The sequence below is a fragment of the Epinephelus lanceolatus genome, chromosome 13 (assembly GCF_041903045.1).
Source record: "Epinephelus lanceolatus isolate andai-2023 chromosome 13, ASM4190304v1, whole genome shotgun sequence".
In the NCBI taxonomy this organism is placed as follows: Eukaryota; Metazoa; Chordata; class Actinopteri; order Perciformes; family Serranidae; genus Epinephelus; species Epinephelus lanceolatus.
Window position 1 is genome coordinate 36,739,907 of NC_135746.1, and position 20,234 is coordinate 36,760,140.

The following is a 20,234-nucleotide window of genomic DNA, read 5'->3' on the forward strand; positions in this document are numbered from 1 at the left end:
ACAATTTGAGACACTATTAAATGATATTTAATATTAGGTCCTGTATAGCAATCTTTGTTTTATCTTTGCATGTAATATTAATTTTGGATGCAGTAGCAGTAGTTATTAAAGCAGCACTAGCAGTAGTTGGTGCTACATCAGTGATAGCAGTAGTAACATTAGTTGTACAGTACGTGTTTTGCAGTAGCAGTGCTAATTGTTGCATTTGGTAGCATAACAGTAGATGATAGAACTGTATGCTCAGACATTACATGACACACATGTAGGCTTAAGTTCCAACTTCACAAGGTTGTTACCATCATTTACCTTTGGGTATTGACACCTAAAAATAGAACTGTGCATGTGTGGGTGCTGTTTAGCAATCTAAATGTGGCAGCAGTTAATCCAGGCAGCCAGACACTTAAAATGAGTCATGCAAAGAGCTAGAGATAATTGGTGTGCATAAGACTGGTGTCACAAGGTTACAGGTACACCCCTCTGCCTCTAAGAGGATCTCTCAACAGTTCTGGCAACAGGCAGAGTAAGTGCCTGCTTGTTCCGCTGGAAATGTTGGAATGAATTGAGCTGAATTGTCATTCATAATCTACATGTTGCAGTTCTCCACCGGCTGCAGTTACGCTATCTTCCGCTGTTTGCAGTGCAATTGAAATTTCGATCAGGAGGTGTAAACATTTAGACCAGGGCCGCTGAGTGTTGCTGGAGGAGTGGTGCGGCTGATTTGTGGCTGGCTTTATGCGTGTGCGTGCAGAGTTGGTTTGCCCTCAGCTTATTGACATGTTCTTGTCTAAACAGCTCCGTCCCAGGTCAGCGAGGTCATCAAGGAGAAGGTGCAGCAGCGCAGCATCCAGCTCTCCTGGCAGGAGCCCCAGCAACCCAACGGCGTCATTACGGAATATGAAATCAAATACTACGAAAAAGTGAGTTTCACAGTCAGTTTGTTTGTGTCCTTGTCTCTTTCTGGAACCCTGTTCCCTCCATCTCTCCCTTCACATTCACTTTTGCCGACTCTTCATTTTGTATTCTGCGTGCATGCTGCTGTGAGTGGAATTCACAAGATTCTGCAAGTACCTTCTTTGTCTCATAATTGCAATAATGAATGAGATGCTCATAAGATTTTAATCAGGCTGTAGTCCTTCACAGCCGCCCCCACGCACATGTTAGCACACACACAATCCGCGGCTGCTGCACTGCCAGAATTAGTAATCTGTCACTGTTATCTCCGTTCCCCTTCCACATAGATTATACCGCTGCTTCCCTGTGTTTCAAGTCTGAACACATCAGCTTTTTACAGCAAGGTTTAATGGAGCGAATTTAACCCAGTGAATCAAAGGCAGGGTAGCACAGCTCTGATGCCAGTCCTGCTGGCCGCAGCCTCGTGCAGAACACTGACGAATAAGTCTCCTATGTCACGTACTGTGGCTGTGGTCTGCCCAGCTGTAAAAGTGGAAAATTGGAAACAACAACTACACCCCTAACAGACCCTGGCATTCCATTTGGGCTTTTGCCGAGCAAAACATTTACAGATCAACAACAAAGTGCACAATGCGTGCAGCCTGTGCATCCAAATAGATTTGTTGATGAAGAAGATATTTTTATATGTGTTGATGTTGTCTATGTGGCAGGCTGCCTCATGGTAAGCTAATCATGTTCTCCAATATACGCTGGGTATAAAGATCACTTTAAAGCATAAGAGGAAATATGTTTACAAAACATTATTTTCAAGCTTTAATTCTGTTAATTCTCAAATAAAAACTGGTATTTAAAAAGGAAACTGAATGTTGCTGTACTATTGCTTATGCTGCCTTCACATGGATTCAGGCAGACGGTTTTCCTGGGACACTCCCGGTTTCCTCCCAAGGTCAAAATTTTCCCTTATTTCTCCTGATTTGTGACAAATTTTCACACTTTTTTTTTTCTTTTCTTTATCACACAGCATGTATAAGCCCTATGACTCTAGTGTACTGTTGCCTCTTGACACTTCTCCTGCTCTTCCTCTTTCCCCAACCCTATGGGGGGTTTGGAGGGTGGCACCTGTTGGGCCTGCATGAGTCTGGTGCAGCTGCTGGCAGCCACCTCGTCTCTGTGGTCACTGTGTTAGGCCTGCACAAGTCCAACAGGATGATCTGAGGGGTTACTCAGGTCTTTAGAGGGGGCCCAGCTTGCCCTCCTTTGTTGTGGAGGGGTCTTTTAGAGACCATGACCCTCCAGGTGGGCCAGGGAGGACAGAGTTCCTGGCACTGGACAAGTCCACAGCCTGACTCCCTCCCTCCTCCTGGTAATCTGCTTGAGTGCCATTGAGTTTCATGAACCAAAAACTAAACCAAATCAAATATGTTTAACATAAAAATGTCAATGCAGTGGACTTATTGAATAATTTTGATTCTTTAAAAGTCATTAGAATGTAGGAAACACAGTCTCTGAAACTCTGACTTCCCCTCTTTGGTTTTGAAATCCTCCCTATTTTTGAGGTCTCAACGTAGTCAAGTATACAATAGATGGCAAATCGGATCATTTTAGTGGATGAGAGCCGAACGATAAAATTAGGCGAGGCCAGCAGAGAACACCGGCAACAGTATCAGTAGACAGCATTGTTATCCAGAGCTTGAATATCAAATCTTTTTGCTGTCCTCCACAAAGGAAATTACAGCTGGAAAAACATGAGTGATCTGAACAACCCCATGCCAGTAATTTTGCTGCAACAACACCCTTTCTGTTGAAAATTAAAGAATGACCTTAAGTTTTGGAGGGAGTTCATTTTGGAGAGAATTTAACATTAAATTTAAGTTTCCAGTAGAATATTAAGAGGGAACTGCATTTTATAGCTACATGCAATACTAGAATGTTTGCAAAATATTCTTTATTAAATATATTTTATCTCATTCTTTGTAAACAATACAGCACCATAGCAACATACTGTCATGGGTCTTTTGTTTTGCTGTCCTGCCATTCCATTATACTTTCAGGAAAGGGCACATTTCACAGCACTAATTGTATTTCGTATTGAGTTTGTTTTCTTAACAGAAATATTGAATACTATCAGCAACACTTTCAACTCAAGTGTTATCTGTTGAATGGAGGGACAGGATTTTAGCCTTTCAAACCCTGCAAGGCTTTTACTGTGAAACATCTGTGCAGCACGTTAAATTCACAGTGAGAATAATGGTGAAGCGACTGGAGTTAAACTGTAAATAGAAACAGTATGTTGAAGGAGACAGAAAGCCAGAGCAGCAGAGGCGACTATGACATGTTCATTGTAGTGATGGAATTAGTGCTATGGGAATGTACATTATACTGAATGTATCAAGAAAACAGGTAAACATGGGGGAAGTGATGAGGGCGCATCAACAGCAAACTAAAACAGGAGCTGATCAGAAAACAGGGAGGCTCTGTGCAGAGAGAGCTGTACTTATAAAAATAGGGGATACTATAAATAGATGCATGTCTGTAATGACAGCCTGTTTTAAATGAAGGTCTGGTTATCTCTGCAGCTGAGGTAAATAAAGTATTATAATATATTCTGAATATTAGTAAAATGACTATTAAATTTAAATAGTTTCATCCAAATTTTCCACACTGTGTATCTAGTTGGATGAACCATTGTTAAGTCACGTTCTGTCCTTTTACAAGTGCAGGTAATTACATCCTCTGAAGTATATCTGCAGTATTTCCGAAGCAAGATAACGACACTTCAGGGGACTCAGTTATAAATCAGGCTTTCACACAGCAGTTGGATGTTCTTTTATTTCGCCCCAATGGTGACCATTTCATTTTTGAATAAAACATGATTTGTTCTTTGTAAAGGATCAGAAGGACCGGGTCTACTCCACGGTGAGGTCCAAGTCCACATCTGCCACAGTGAACAACCTGAAGCCCAGCACGGCCTACGTGTTCCAGATCAGGGCCTTCACAGAGGCAGGATACGGCACCTACGGCCCCAGACTAGAGATAACCACCAAGGAAGAGGCCACAGGTAAGATTTATGAGCAGGCTTCCAATGCAAGAAAACACACTTTTACAATTAATACTGCTTTACTTGTGCCATTATATGTTTTTAAATTAATATGAATACATTATCCAGAAATTAAAAGAAAACAGCCCTGAGCAGATGCAAGAAGCAATTTATGCAGTAATATTTGTAGGTAGTTTGAAGTTTAATATTTAGATATTCAGTATGAATTATCCTCAATGACTTTTCACCACTTTCACTATATTTGTGGTGGATTGTGGTGTTAGGCCTGACACTTTAAAGGGTATCTTAGGTATTTTTCAAACTGGGCTCTATTTTCTCATGTTTTTGTGTATAAGTCACTACTGGAGACATTAAGTTTTTAAATTGGTCCAGTACGGAGCGAGAGCGCTGCAGCCGGCAGCAGCAAAACAGGCTGCAATATAACCACTTGGGGCAATTGTGCTCTGTCAATTTATGTTCACTAACAGTGCTGGTATTTGCCACTGACAGGCTCAGATTGTTGTTAAATGTGTGACATCATGATAGAAAGGATCTCTGCAAAGGTTTACCTTTTTGTTAAAGAGCAGGATCCTTTTTGTTTAACCATAAAGAGCCCGCAAATCACAATCAGCAAACCAGCCAGACTGCATTTCAAAAAATACTAATTTTAACATATATAGAGACAGCATTTTTTCACATGTAACTTGGTGAATTAAGGTTTTTTTTTCAACCAAACCAGAGTTGGTGATTGTTGGAACAGTGGAAATACAAAGAAAGATGTTTTTTTGTGATTTATTTTGTTTCTGTCGACTTTAAATGAAGTGTGTTTTACACTCATAAAATCACTCTTTATTTAAATGGAGTCTGGTGGGTTTGGTGATAGCCATTTTGTGGCTGTTTTCTATTAAACAAAGAGAATCTTACTCTATAATAAAAAGGTTTATCTCTGTAGGGATCCTTTCCATAATGTTGTCAGACACAGTAAGAATTTGAACCTGTCGATGCCAAAAACAAGCACCTTTAGTGAACACATACTGTCAGTGTCAGATTTCCATTGCAGCCTGTACCGCCGCTGTCGGCTTGATAAAAACTCCATTAATCACGTAGACACAGAAAACATGAAAAATAGGGTCAAGGTTGAAAAATACTGATCCTTATCCTTTAAAGACTTGATTCTAGAGGGGAAAATGTTGAAGTTAGGGGCTTTCTTAAAAGTTAATGTTAAATGGCCAGGATTTTTGTCAACAATTTTTTCATTAAAAACAAAAAAATAATAATTTAATTTTGCACATACTGCACATATCGTATGTGTGTGTATATCTGTCTTATATAATATATTATAGTTTTCCTTGTTTTTCCTCCTTTAGTCCTACCATTTTATACTTCATTCTACTTCATTGCCATTTTACTAATTTGAATATTTGAGTGTCTGTTTATACATTTTCAGTGGGTGTAGTGTGTATACAGTGAAAATCTGTACTAAAGTGAAAGTGGGAAAAAAGCTGTAGGTTGGTTTGGCATTAAGTGAGGAATGATGTATCATTGCAACAGTCTGTGCTGCTTTTCATTTGATAACGTTTCACCTCTGCAGCATTCATTCCCACTTTCCTTGCACCTGTCTGATCACCTTTTGAAAGAAAAGCCCACAGAGAACATTAGTACGTCTCCAAATGCACCGATGCCAAGCACCTAACAGAGGGAGAGTTTGACCACGGCAGTAATATCAGCACATCATTTTAAAACACAGGCTTTCAACTCTAAATTTATGCACAACCTGTTAATGTTTCCAGCTAGTAGTAATAGCCCAGGGAAATTATTTGCTTTCAAGCAAAGCAAACAGAAATTGCTCTGACTTTATGCTGACAACACGTCATGGGAAAAATCACTAAGCACAAGGACAAGCTACTGTAGCGTCATGAGGATAAACTCATTTAAATCTAATCAGTTACATTAGCTTTGCCCTGAGTGTCACAGTGTGTTATTGGGAGTTTTGGTGAGAGATGCTGCTGTAAGAGTTCGTGCAGGGGATTAAAATGTCTAGCATTAACAGATGTTGCTAAAGGGGACCTATAATGTTTTTCTATATTTCCTATAATGTTACAATGTCGGATGTTTGTATTGAATGTGGCCGATTTTTTCAAATAACGAGGTAGATATACTTAACTGGACAAAAATGTGAGGCTTCAGACCGTTCTGAATACTCTGTTTCCCACTGTTTTTCCCTCCCTCTTTCAAACTGTGATGAGCTTGTGATAGATTTCTTTATATGGTCATCTGCTCCAGGCATGCTACTGCAAGTGTTTACATTATATACACTGCTACATGTAGCTAAATGCTAACATCTGAAGAACCTATAAACTTGGTTGATGATGTTTGGGACATATTCCTACTGGAACTTGTCCGATTGTTAGGATTTTGGATTAGAATCTTTTTTGGTGATTTTTCAGAATAAAAAGTGCCATTATATTGCAGTCATTCCATAAGTACACTGCTACATGTATCCACATGCTAACATCAGGGAAACATGTAATCATGGCTGGCGATGTTGTTAATTTCTCCTTGATTTCAGATTATATTCCTGCTGGAACATGTCTGATTGTTAGGGTTCTGGTTTAGAAGCTTTTATTGGTTATTTTTAAGGGCAGAAAGTACCGCTATATTGTGTTACAGTCATTCCTGTGCTGTAAGTACACTGCTACATGTAGCTACATGCCAGCATCTGGGAAACATGTAATCATGGCTGGCGATGTTTATTTCTCCTTGATTTCGGATTATATTCCTTCTGGAACATGTCAGGTTGTGAATATTTTGGTTTAACAGCCTTTATTCATGAATTTTCACAATAGAAAGTGCTGCTGTACTCTGTTACAGTCATTTCTCTACTGTAAGTACATTGCTACATGTAGCTACATGCTAACATCAGGTAAACTTGTAATCTTGGTTCCAGATGTTGTTCATTTTTTCCTAGATTTTGAATCATATTCCTCCTGGAACATAAACAGTTGTGAAGCTTTGGGTTTAGAAGCATTTATTGGTGATTGGTTTTATGGTATAAAGTGTTGCTATACTCTTTCTTGGGAGGGGGGCTTAAAGAGACAGGCACTAAAATGAACCATCTTGGACAGAAGGTGAATTCAGATATTCCAGCACAGACAGTATGAGGAGAATAAAGTGTTTTTTGAACATCAAAGCCTGTAAATATGTTTTAGTAGAAACCCAAAATATAAGTATCAACCATAAATTAGCACATTAAGTCCCCTTTGACATGGATACACGTGAGGTCAGGCAAAAGTTTCTGTCCAAAGATTAAAATTCTAAACCTAAATAAATTAAACCAAAATATCTGTTAGTGGCATTTTTTCTGATATAATTTTAAATAAGGGTTCCATTATAAAAGTGTTTGGTAATAACGTGCTACCTTAAAGAAATATCAGCATGTCAGGGAAAACACTTATTAGCTTTGTTTCCCAGAGTGAGATGAAAATAGTTTCTCATGTCTTTGTGTTGAGGTCAGGACATGGTGTGCCCTCTTAAAATCTGTGAAAACCTCCATTAGCCGCTGTTTCATTCATTTCTCTTTCGTTTCGAGCCCCAGCATCCAACCTGCCTGCCCAAACGCCCCCACCCACCTTAACATCCAACATCTCTGCATAAAAGGACACATTAATTACTCATACCACATGCAGAGCGTGTCCTGCGACAAGGTTAGAAGTTTGCAGTCCAGTCAAAGTGTCCTTGACCAGCACAGTGGACCACTAGCCTCTTCTGTGTCAGCCTCAAGAGGGAAACCTGCAAGTGTGTAATATGACAGCTGAATGCTCTTAATTCCTCCCAAAATAGACAGTTGGTGAGATATTGAAGCTTGATTGAGGAACAGCTGATCGAATGTCGCCACATTTTTCAGCCCCCTCAGACAGACAGGCCACAAAAAAAAAAAAAAAAAAAATCATTCTCTTTCCAAGTATTTATACAGCGCAGATCCACTTGATTTAAAATGCATGAATTTTCCCCCTCACACACCACTCGCGTTGACTTTATACGATGCTACGGCAAGCCATTCTTCGGAGCAATCGGCAGTTTGTCAACGCAAACAGTCTGAGCACTGTGGGAGCTCTGAATGGGAAACAATCCAACCTGAATGTGTCTTTGTTTGAGATGAAGGGCATTGCCGTCGCCGTCTGGGACTATTAAGCCCACTTTCTGAAACAGTAGAGCCGTGTGTATAAGGACGGCTCAAAAATAGAAGCGTCCCTCCTCCACTCTCTCGGAGGGAAGGAGAGGAAGGAGGGGGGTTATCAATCTCCACGCCTCTCATTGGGCTCAATTATGTCCTGCAGATTGTAGTCTTTGATGTGCTGAAGTTCACACTGAGCATTTCTGTCTTTTCTGCATGTCTGTCCGTGTGTGTGTTTATGTGTGTGTCCGTCTCATCAGCCGCGATTGTCTCCAGCGAGCAGAACCCCGTCATCATCATAGCGGTGGTGGCCGTGGCGGGGACCATCATCCTGGTGTTCATGGTGTTCGGCTTCATCATCGGGAGAAGGTACGCTCTCGCGGGCCCCATTGACTCTCCGCTCCTGTGAGTCTGCGCTTGTCAATTAGCCTTTCTGTCACTCACAGGCCTCCGCGCCTGTGGAGTCGTCACACGCACACACACGTGCACCCATCATCTCGTGGCATGCTGTGCTAATGGGTTGTGATGCATCATTTTTTTTCCCCTCCCCCACCCCCCCAGCCCCCAACAAAATTTTTAAGCTATTTTTTGCAGAGCCATTATGAGACAAGTACTCCAGAGCGAGAAAGCTTTGGCTCTGCATTCCTATGTGTGTGAGAGATCCTGAGGGCAGGATGAAGTATGGCACAGATTTTTTTTTAATTTTTTTTTTTACCACCATCGCAAAGCTCCCAGCCCATTGTCATTATCACTATTACCTCACATACTTCATCTGTGTTTTCATCTGCATGAACAGCATTTCATCAGAACTTGCTTTTAATGGTGGGTTTAACAGAATTAGCTTTCCCTGGCAACATATTTTAAGTCCCCCTCTTCTTCTGCTAGTCATGAGTTAGTCAAGCTGATGTCATACACACAGAGGTGTGGACTCGAGTCACATGACGTGGACTCGAGTTCAACTCGAGGAAATTTGACTTTATATCTGATTTGACAAAATCAAAAAAAAGACTTGCAAATCGACATGGATTTAAACACTAATGACTGGTGACTTCACTTGCCTGTCTTGACTTGGGACTTGAATTGGGACTTGCCTGTCTTGACCTGGGACTTGCCTGTCTTGACCTAGGACTTGTCCGTCTTTACTTGGGACTTGCTTGTGTTGACTTGGAACTTGCCATAGGACTTGCCTGTCTTGACTGAGGACTTGTCTGTCTTGACTTTGGACATGCCTTGGGACTTGCCTGTCTTGACTTGGGACTTAAACTGGGACTTGCCTGTCCTGACTTGGGACTTGCCATGGAACTTGCCAGTCTTGACCAAGGACTTGTCTGTTTTGACGTAGGACTTGAGTTGGGACTTGTCTGTCTTGACTTGGGACTTGACTTGGGACTTGCCTGTCTTGCCACGGGACTTGTTGTCTTGACTTGGGACTTGACTCGAGACTTGCCTGTCTTGTGACTTGCCACGGGACTTACCTGTCTTGACTTGGGAGTTGAATTGGAACTTGAATGTCTTGACCTGGGACTTGAATCAGGACTTTTTTGTCTTGACTTGACTTGAGTGCAAAAACTTGAGACTTACTTGTGACTTGCATCACATGACCTGGTCCCGCCTCTGCATAAACACCCCAGTGGTTTCAGCATTATGTCCAATGTCAGCTGGAGATAATGATCCATAAATCTGAGTAGAAATCAAGTGAACAAAAGATGCACTTTATAACTTCAGATCTTGCCTTACAACTGTCAAATTTAGACTTTTCCTTCGGTAAAAGTAAAAACTGTTTGCATGCAGACCATGCAAAGCACAATGCCCATCAATGAGCCTGTAAACCATGACTTTTCAAGGTGGAGTTTCATCAGAAGCCCAACTCACTGACTCCATGTTAACATTACCCTTCCTGTTTCCATCACCTAAGTGATGCAAACGGAACCCAAACACACCGTCCCATTTCAAAGTTTTCTTTTTAATGATACCCTCAACGTTCCTCAACACTGAAACCTGGGTAAAACTAATGCCACTATTATTTTATGTTATGGCCATCAGTTTCAATTATTTCAACTGTGCTTCTGAAAAATGGTGTTTTTCCATCAGTTTTGTATGGCAGTCATTAGCTTCAACTTGCAGTTAGCTGTAATAGAATTATAAACCCTGTGCTTAGATGCACCTTTGGGAGTCATGGCTGACTTTTCTCCTTAAGTTTTAAAGCGCATAGGATTATGTCTTTGACTCTGTATCAAGCAAACAGATTTTTCCTAATGCAGTTGCTCATCTAATGTACCATTTATTAAGCGGTGGGAGTTAAACGCACTTCCAAGTGCTCCAACTGTCAGGCACCAACACTGTGGTAACTGAATGGGACTTTCACTTTTGGAACCATGGACAACTCCCATTTTGGTACTTTATTAAACACATATTAGTGATGACATCAATGAAAATTGGTTTAGTTTTCCTACACAATGAGAGCATTTTTTGAGAAAACTATGACTAAGAATGTCCCATCATCAACACGATTGTTATATCTCTGAACCACTGGCACTTTTCTTTATCCAGTGTTATACAGAAGCCCATGATTTGATAAAAACCTGTGGCCACACAGGCAAAAAAACATCAAAATTTATAGTATACTAACAAGCAAATATTCATTGATAGCATTTCTAAGTAGCTTACTGTAAAACTTCAGTTAAGGCCCGTAAATAGAGGCAGTGCTCTAGTATGAACAGTGGAGACGCTACACTCATGTGTAACATCATCAACAGTAAGTGCATGTCCACCATTTGTGCCTTATTTCACCTTCCCACGTCATTTCAGGTTTTTTTCAGCTCCTGCTCAAAGACCAACTTTGTGCAGCAAATCACCTGCTTGAGGCAACCTTCAACACGTTAATATTACAAATTAATATTACATGACATGTTGAACAGTCCTTTAGCCTGCATGTATTATTTGATATGTTACATGATGAGATAGTCAAGCTGCTTTTCCCAGGCTGTACGCTGTTAGGTTCACTGCTCCTGCTGCTCAGCTGGGTTTCTTTCTTAGGAGATTTGTCATGCACGGCATTAGTTGCCGCATTAGAATTCTTGCAATTTAGGGCGTTTATTTCCTCTGCACAATCAGTTGATTCTGCCACTCTCTTCCTCTCCCCCCGTGCAGGCACTGCGGGTACAGCAAAGCTGATCAGGAGGGAGACGAGGAACTCTACTTCCAGTGTGAGTGCCTGCATTCGTCAGCCTTAACGCACACATAAAGTATATATGAATGTACACACACACACACACACACACACACAGACACAGACACGTAGTCGGAGACATCTCAATCACTGCATACTGAGCAGGGAGGGTGCCTTAAAACCCATTAGCACCCACAGGCGTGACTCTTTGATCCCAGTTCATTTGATTTGAGTCAAAGCCGGGAACAATCAGGCTAACATCTGCTGCTGATTGGCTAGACTCAATCTGTGGAGATGAAGAAGTTAGGAAACTACAAACGCATGAATGTGACAGCTGTCAGGGAGGGAGAAGGGGTTGACCCGGGAGGAAGGAGTGTTCCTTAAAAAAAAGATGGTGTTACTGAGCGACAGAGTTTCTGGTGTACACACAGTTTGCTCTGTCGAAGGGGCTGCTTCGAGGCGCCTTCTATCAGTAAGAGCGCTTTTTTTTCCCTAACACTGATACACCACCCCTAATGATGCCCCTGGAGATACAGCTGCAGACAGCTTCGCCGAGTGGAGCCGTAATGATCCACGCTGTAGGCAAACTGCTGATTTGGAAACAAAGGGTCAGGGGTGTTGCACAGTGCACGGCTACGGCAGAGGCAGTGCCGGCGAGCCCAGGTTGGCTCCCGCTAAGTGTCTGACAGATCCACCTCAGCAGCTTACAGGTCCCATCTAGTGAAGAATACTAGGAGAAAACACAAACAAGGCTTGTGTCGAGCTTAATGGAGGGATCCGCCGTGCAATATCAAATGACGAGAGGCTGCCAGGGTGACAGAAGCTAGATAGCGCAAATTCAACATGTAGACCCAATTTGTCTGCCATGTAGCGGCGAGGAAGTCGTGATAAGACATCTCCTATCAGATCCGCTGACATCTCTGATGGACGAAGCAATTATGGGAGCAAGTGGAGGGAAATCTCAGCTGCCGGCGTCCCCTCGCCGGAGCACAATGCATTTTGTTGTATTTACGCTGTTGGATTGGCCACATTGCACCCCACAGAGAATAAGTGTCTCTCAGGCTGGATGAGCTCGCAGTTCTGTTCCGTTGTTTTGGTCCAGCGTTTATCCAGTGTATTATGGCTGTAGTAGCTCATTAAAATTTAAAGTTGACAGGTTATATTGTTATCAGTGGAGTTTAAAATGCATAGTGTAATCGCCCCCGTGAGTGGTGTCTGCACTTAATAGTGCATAATACTGTAATTTGCTGTTAATTTGGAGCACTGTGTAAAATGTTAACCCCCTACCCCATCGCTGGCCTTTCTCTAACCTTGTTTGTTCTCCTTATTTTCTACAAACTGCTTCTACTCTCATACCATGGATATTCATGAACCCTTCTCTTATCAGTGTTACTGGAAAAAATTATTGCAGCAGTGTCCTTTTCTACTTTATCTTTGTTATGTTTGGTTTTAGGTCATTTTTTAAAGAATATTACATATTGTTATTTGTAAATTAAAATGAAGGTTCTGAAAAATAACTTATGTTCAGCCCTGAGTAGTGTCCATAAAGAGAAAAAAGCTGGACAAAAATAAATGCGATATAAATTTGAGCAACTAAATAGCATTGAAGTATTTTACTTTGAAAATCATTCATCTAAACGTATGTGGTTTAAACTTCCAGAAGACCATGTCAAGAAACATTAAGTAGCTTTAAGTAAATACTATATATTTTTAGGGTTAATGAATAGTAGAAAGACAATTCAACTTTATTCAAGTTCCTCACATACATTTGGTCACTTTGGAGGTATATGTTCACACCAAGAAAAAAAGAAACAGGATTAAAATTGGATGGTTAAATTCAGACCCCCAAAATCAAAATGAATATTGAACATTAGCCCTGGGACAGGCAATCAAGCATGAACAGAACTGATCACACTTCTGTAAAATCAGACTGTCAGTCATATGACCCAAGAGAGACAAGTTGAGTGATTGCAAACACTGGACGCTTGAATCTTCTATCTGCATTCCTGCTAAAAAATATCATGTAATTGCAGAATTTGAAGTTAAGGAAAATTTTCACCATAAAATCCAAATAGATTGTTTTTAAAGTGAAATAATTCAAGGCTATAAAGTTGAATTAAGATTTCAACATTTTTTTTTAATTGGAGGGGTTGGATTTTGCTGCTTGTAAAATTCAAATGATTTTTTGCTTCTGTGAGAAATGTCCCCTTGCTGTTGGATTTTGAAAATTTAAGGGAACAACTGCACCAAACCAAACACCAGAATGAATGTCAGCATTGTATTTCCGCAAAGAGACAATATGTTTCACTCTGTGCATTTATGTAACAGATATGTTGAAACTTTACGTTTCTTTACATTTCAGTTTTCAGTTTTATGGTGGTTAACGAGTGGTTGGGTTTAGGCACAAAAACAACTTGGTTAGGGTTTGGAAAAATTGGCTTAAATGTCCCAAACTGTTGTTAAAAAATACCCAGTTTGGTTACTACAAATATGGTATTGTTGAAAAAAAAATACTGGCTTTTGTCACTATAAAAAAAGGCTGGACATACCCTGAACTGTTGTTAAAAAATACAAGGTTTAGTTGACACATATACAGCTGGACATGTCTATCTGTCTATGCCTATAGTTAAAAAAGACCTGCTTTTATAGCTGCAAAAAAGGCTGAACTTGCCCCGAACTGTTGTAAAAAAAAAAAAAACCTACCTGGTTGGGTCGCTTTAAACGGACATATCCCAAACTGTTGTTAAGAAATACTCTGTTTGGTGGCTACAAAAACAGCTGAACAAGTTGGGAACTACGGGTAAAAAATACCTGCTTTAGTTGGTCTGGAGCAGTAGTGTGCTGCTGTCTGCTCTCATAGGTGTCAGACCATCAACCATCACCTTGTCCTAATGAGAAACCCAGCTTATATACATGTAATCTGAAATACGCCATGTGTATGAAAAGCACAATATATACGTGGTTTGCAGAAATGTACAATGCGCACATTTTATTCTGTCAGCTGGGTTGAACATACAGTGATATCACATGTGAATAAACCATCAAGCATGATGAGAGCATGAAGCAACATAGCCAGTGAGGCAGGTTATTTTTCAGTGAGATAGTCTCAGCTGCAGAGAGGTGAAAGGTAACCGACAGCCTCATGAAAGCACCAGGCGCGGGTTACTCAAATCTTTGCTTGCCATTTGTGATGAATTTTCCTGTGCTGAAAACCTTTTTGACACCAGCCGCTGACTGTTCAGCAATTCCCTCTGAACCACTGGTCTTAGTAATCGTTTGCCTGTCAAGTGCCCGCTGATGCGTAGCGTGCATATTTAATCATAACAGTAATCCTCTTACCTTTCTACAGTCAAATTTCCAGGCACCAAAACCTACATTGACCCTGAAACCTACGAGGACCCAAACAGGGCTGTCCATCAATTTGCCAAGGAGCTGGACGCCTCCTGCATTAAAATTGAACGAGTTATTGGAGCAGGTGAGCCCATCCCGATTCTCTCAGCTATTGCTGTTTAGTCACTCCGTGCTCTCATATATCACACTGACAGCCAAATATTTACACCTTGACACAGCTTTATGCATTATATATTGATAGTGCAATTGCAAAGAGGGAAAAAAGTTCATTGCAATTAATGTGTGGGCTGCGTCTGGAAGAGGCAGTCACAGTGATTCCCACAGCTGAGAAATTGCTGCCACATGGGTTTTACAGAGGCGGTCAATGACAGTATCTATGCATCTCTAGCATGTCTTATTATAGGTCTTGGTTACACTCCCCTGAGTATAAAAAGATGTCGCACTCCAATTTGTATTCCACCACTGCACAGCTGCTTTGTCTCAAAATACACTAATAAATTTGTCATTGTGAAGTGCTTGATTTTTTTTACCTACCCACACCTCACTCATGAATGGTCTCATCCCACACAGGAGAGTTTGGGGAGGTGTGCAGCGGCCGGCTCAAGCTCCCCGGAAAGCGGGATGTGTCGGTTGCCATCAAAACATTAAAAGTGGGCTACACAGAGAAGCAGAGGAGGGACTTCCTGTGCGAGGCCAGTATTATGGGACAGTTTGACCATCCGAATGTTGTTCATCTGGAGGGAGTCGTAACAAGAGGTAATCACACATAAAATGATAAATAAAGAGAGAACAATGTTGACAACATGAGATTGTTTAAAGGGAAAGTTCAACCCCAAATCAAAAATACACTTTTTTCCTCTTACCTATAGTGCTCTTAATGTCTGGATAAAGAGGTATCGCCATGTATGATATAGTGATGTCTGCCTTTTCTTGAATATAATGAAACTAGATGGCACTCAGCTTATGGTGCTGAAAAATGCATTTGTAAAACTCAACAGCAGTGCAGGACCTAGCACATTTAGTGCCCAGGGCAAGCTTTCCCTGGAGCCCCCTGACCACCATCCCAAAAAAGTATTGTTATTACTAGTAGTGGTAGTAGTAATAGTAGTAGTAGTTGTACTAGTATTATAAGAAATCAACATAAAATAAACAACTTGGCGAACAATAACAATAAATAACAGTAAGAGAATACGATATGTGCAAACTTGCAAATTCAGTCTTCTTCTTGTTTTTGTACTGTGCCCCTGGATGGCTTTTGACCTTTCATTTTCTCTTATATTGTATTCACACCAAATACAATAATTTCCGCATTGTGTTACTCGCACGAGTTTGAATGATAAAATAGTTTTTGTTGACTCGCTTTATACGTGTGACTGACTCGCGTGATATGCACGTGAAATCCCTAAATCGCTAAATGAACTTCCGCCGCTAAATCCTCGGCATCACACATCCCTGGAGATCTCAATGCTGATTGGCTATCATTGCGCAAATTTGTCCATGAGGTTCAGATTTTTCAACTCTCGCGAATAAACATATAATGCAAAATCAAGCTACTCGCTTCAGTTGCACTACTTTATTCAAGTATTTTGGGTCATTCGCATTGTGTCCATCGAGCCACCCAGTGGAAATTCGCGTCTTATCGCATCTTTACATTGACTTGACATGTAATTCACTCACATGAATAGTTTTATTTGCGTCCAGTGTGAACATTACTCCATATTCACTCCATTCCACCACTTTCCCTATGTTCGTCTTTTTATGTCAGTTTTTTCTTTTCTTTCAGGGGGTGGGATGGTTGAGTGGACCATTGTGAGCTCCGCCACTGCTCAACAGCAATGTCTTCCTTTTTCTCTACTCTCTACCATACTACACCCGCCAACTGTATCATAGCACAGAAGGGAAGCATGCATCTTCTTCCACGGAGCTGTTATAAAAAGGGGCCTCTTGTCCATGAGTAGATGCACGCTTCCTTCTGCACAGTGATACGGTTGGTGGGTGTAGTTCAGTATAAAGAAAATAGTTCCTCCATATAACTGCTCACACCAAGGTCTGTGGATTATCTTGAGTAACTGGGTCATGATTTCTGGAAAGAAACATTGCTGTTGAGTTTTTAAATGTATTACTTTGGCACTTTGAGCACCACAAGCTGAGTGCCATCTAGTTCTATTATATTGAAGAGCAGGCAGACATCTCTGCAGAATCTCCAACACTCAGCAACTCACACAAAAACAATGCAGACTGACAAGTAGCACCACAAGTTAGAGGAAAAAGCTGTATTTTTTGATTTTGGGGTGAATTGTCCCTTTAAAAATCATGTAAGCTTGTGTGTATCAAAGTATATTTAGCTTTGGGGAGGTAAAAGTGCCGTATTTAGAGTGACATTATATCTGATTAAATTAGCCACAGTCCTTGTTTAACATTTTCTCATTTAGACACTGTAATAAAAGGAGCAGATGGTAACTTTTAATTAAAAGCCAATGAAACACACGGCTAAAAATAACTTGGAAGCAGTTTAGGCATAGTTGTTTATTGCAGAGTATTTTGTAAGCAAACAAATTCAGGTATCAATTAATCATCTTCTTTATTGTCCATCTTTTTGTTTTGCAGGTAAACCGGTGATGATTGTCATCGAGTACATGGAGAACGGCTCATTAGATGGTTTCCTCAGGGTGAGTATCACCTTCGGAGTGCAGGAGGCTCAGAGCAGCATCTTTTGTAACTTTTCTTTTGCATTTGCTAGAAAGTGTCCCAGAGAGCAGGCAGTCTGCAGGAGGATCTGTGCATCGCATAAATATCATAAATCTTGTGCTAGAGCTGCTGCAGTGCTGTGACCTACATTTCCCTCATGGTCAGTGAAGATGGCTGACCTGCCTGTGTTTCTCTGTGCCGCGCAGAAACACGACGGTCAGTTCACAGTCATCCAGTTGGTGGGGATGCTGCGGGGCATCGCGGCAGGAATGAGATATCTCTCCGATATGGGATACGTCCATCGAGATCTGGCCGCACGAAACATCCTTGTCAACAGCAATCTCGTATGTAAAGTGTCTGACTTCGGCCTGTCAAGGGTGATCGACGACGATCCCGAGGCTGTCTACACAACAACTGTGAGTCAATTAAAGCGCTTGCTCTCCCTACCCAGAGCCCTGTCTGAATCCTCTAATCAAGTCGCAGCCGGTACATGAAAATGGAGCAGAAGTGCTGGTGCACGCCCAAGTAGTCTGCACCATTTTTAATATGCAAAGCAAGCTATGTTTCCATACAACTTTCTAACAATGCCCCCCTTTAGAAAGCGTTCAGAAGTTGTAACTAATCCCTTATTTATGGTTAAACAATCATTTATTCATCAGTTATAAACCATTAATAAGAACAACTTTTGGGTTGCCAGGTTGGGAAATGTTTTGGCTTAATTATCATGTGTTTTCACTGTCAGTTTATTGAATTAATTATGATGTTTTAAAAGTCGTCTAAAAGAGACAAGGACACTAGGAATCAGGAAATAGAAAGAAAGTAGTTTAATATTTAGTGAGGAAACAATTAGTCAGTAAAGTGATATGTCAATGGCCAAAAAAATTAATCACCAACTATTTTCAATTGATTATAAACCATTTTTCAGGCAAAAAGGCCAGCCAATTAACAGGTTCTTGCTTCTCAACTGTGAGGATTTGCTTCATTGTTTTACATAATTATAAATTAACTCATTTTGAGTTTTAGACTGCTGACCGAACAAAAGAAGCAAAAAGTCTCTTTGGGCTGTGATGGCTTTTTTCACTAAAGTTTAATGTCAACATTTCAATGCACTCCTAATAAAAATGAATGCAAATACAGCCATTCATAAAAGGCCATGAGCTTCGTACTATCTAATAATCCATTAAGTCTGCATATATAAAAGATAAAGGGGACCTTTTATGCTTTTCCATATTTTCTATCATATGGTATATAATGGTACAGTGTTAGATGTTCATAAAAAACTTCGCCAAAGTTTCAAATAATGAGGCAGACGTATGTGAATGAAGTTTACATTACATACACTGCTACATATAGTTACATGCCTACGTCAGGGAAACATGTAATCTTGATTGCTGATGGTGTTAATTTCCTCACAATTTTAGATCATATTCCTGTTGCAACATGTCCTGTTGTGAAGCTTATATTGGGGATTTTTCATGGTGGAAAGTGTAATAGCAATAGTCATGGCCAAAGGCATTATGCTTTCGGGTTTTCATCTCTCCAGTTCTTGCAAACACTATCTCAAGAATGCCTTGAGGTATTTTCTTTCTTCTTCCTTCTATATTTGGCACAAACGTCCACTTGAACTCAAGGATGAACTGATTAGAAATTTGGCAGTCATAGGTCAAGGTCACCGTGACCTTGCATCTGTCTCATTCTCATGAGTGCTACATTTCAAGAACATCTTTAGGGAATTTTCTTTTATTTGGCCCAAACACCCACTTAAACTCAAGAATGTCAAAGGTCAAGGTCATTGTAACCTTGTCTGTCTCATGCTTATGACCATGATATCTCAACAACACCGCAAAGGAATTCTTTCAAATTTGACACAAATGTCCACTTGGACTCAAGGATGAACTGAATAGAATTTGGTGATCAAAGGTCAAGGTCAGTGTGACCTCACAAAACGTGTTTTTGGCCATAACTCAATAATTCATACGCTGATTATGATAAAATTTCACTCAAATGTAAAATAGGATAAAATGATGAAGAGATGATGGTTTCTATCCAAAAAGACAAAAGACAACTTCACTGTGACATAATAATGTTCTACAAAACCACTTTTCTGGCCATTACTCAGCACAACTTGTGTGGTTCAGGGAGGCATACAACTGCGTAGCGGTATTTCTAGTTTGAACATTTAAGCATGTTCTAGTAGAAACACAAAATACAAGTATAAACTTGAAAATGAGCATGATAGGTCCCCTTTACATCATGTCAGTAGTTTTAATAGTAAATATGCTGTTGACTAAATTTTAGTGTAGATACTCTGCAGCCCAGCAACAAGACACACTAATGAGATATTACACAACCTTGTTGTTCTTATTAATGAGCAATAATTAATCTATAAAGAAATAATAAATGATTAACTAACTGTTGACAGAGTCATTGGTTACATCTTGTAAACCCACAAAAGATGCCTAATTAGAAAGCAGTTCCAGTATTTTGGCTTTAAGTTTGTGGGAAAGTTGTGTCTCTGTGTTCTGACCATGTGTGTAACTGTAAAATTCTCTCTAATTGATGTTTTAGGGGAAGATGCAGGATGTAATGAATTTGATCTTTACTCCAGCCACTGACCTGCATTTTACTGAACAGGGCGGCAAAATACCCGTCCGATGGACCGCCCCAGAAGCCATACAGTATCGCAAATTCACCTCTGCAAGTGATGTGTGGAGTTATGGCATTGTCATGTGGGAGGTCATGTCCTATGGGGAACGGCCCTACTGGGATATGTCCAATCAAGACGTAAGTAACCACCACATATATCAAGTCATTCATTCACTAAAACTGTATGTTTGTCATTCTGCTGATGGATGACCTCATAACCGTGGATCATAATCTTTAAGAAGAAGCTTTCATTTTAA

General features: G+C 40.5%; 1 protein-coding gene across 7 annotated transcripts in view; it reads left to right on the forward strand.

Annotated features, from left to right (window-relative positions):
- epha7 (eph receptor A7) overlaps positions 1-20,234 on the forward strand; it is a 123,023-nt gene that overhangs the window by 88,400 nt on the left and 14,389 nt on the right. The window contains exons 6-14 of one of the 7 annotated variants that reach the window (XM_033647915.2): positions 793-917; positions 3,802-3,970; positions 8,384-8,528; positions 11,274-11,329; positions 14,642-14,767; positions 15,214-15,399; positions 17,251-17,312; positions 17,538-17,747; positions 19,900-20,115. In XM_033647915.2, coding sequence (XP_033503806.1) covers positions 793-917; positions 3,802-3,970; positions 8,384-8,528; positions 11,274-11,329; positions 14,642-14,767; positions 15,214-15,399; positions 17,251-17,312; positions 17,538-17,747; positions 19,900-20,115 — 1,295 coding nt within the window. The remainder of the gene's footprint in view (positions 1-792; positions 918-3,801; positions 3,971-8,383; positions 8,529-11,273; positions 11,330-14,641; positions 14,768-15,213; positions 15,400-17,250; positions 17,313-17,537; positions 17,748-19,899; positions 20,116-20,234) is intronic. The other 6 variants (XM_033647919.2, XM_033647916.2, XM_033647917.2 and 3 more) reach the window with 6 other exon arrangements.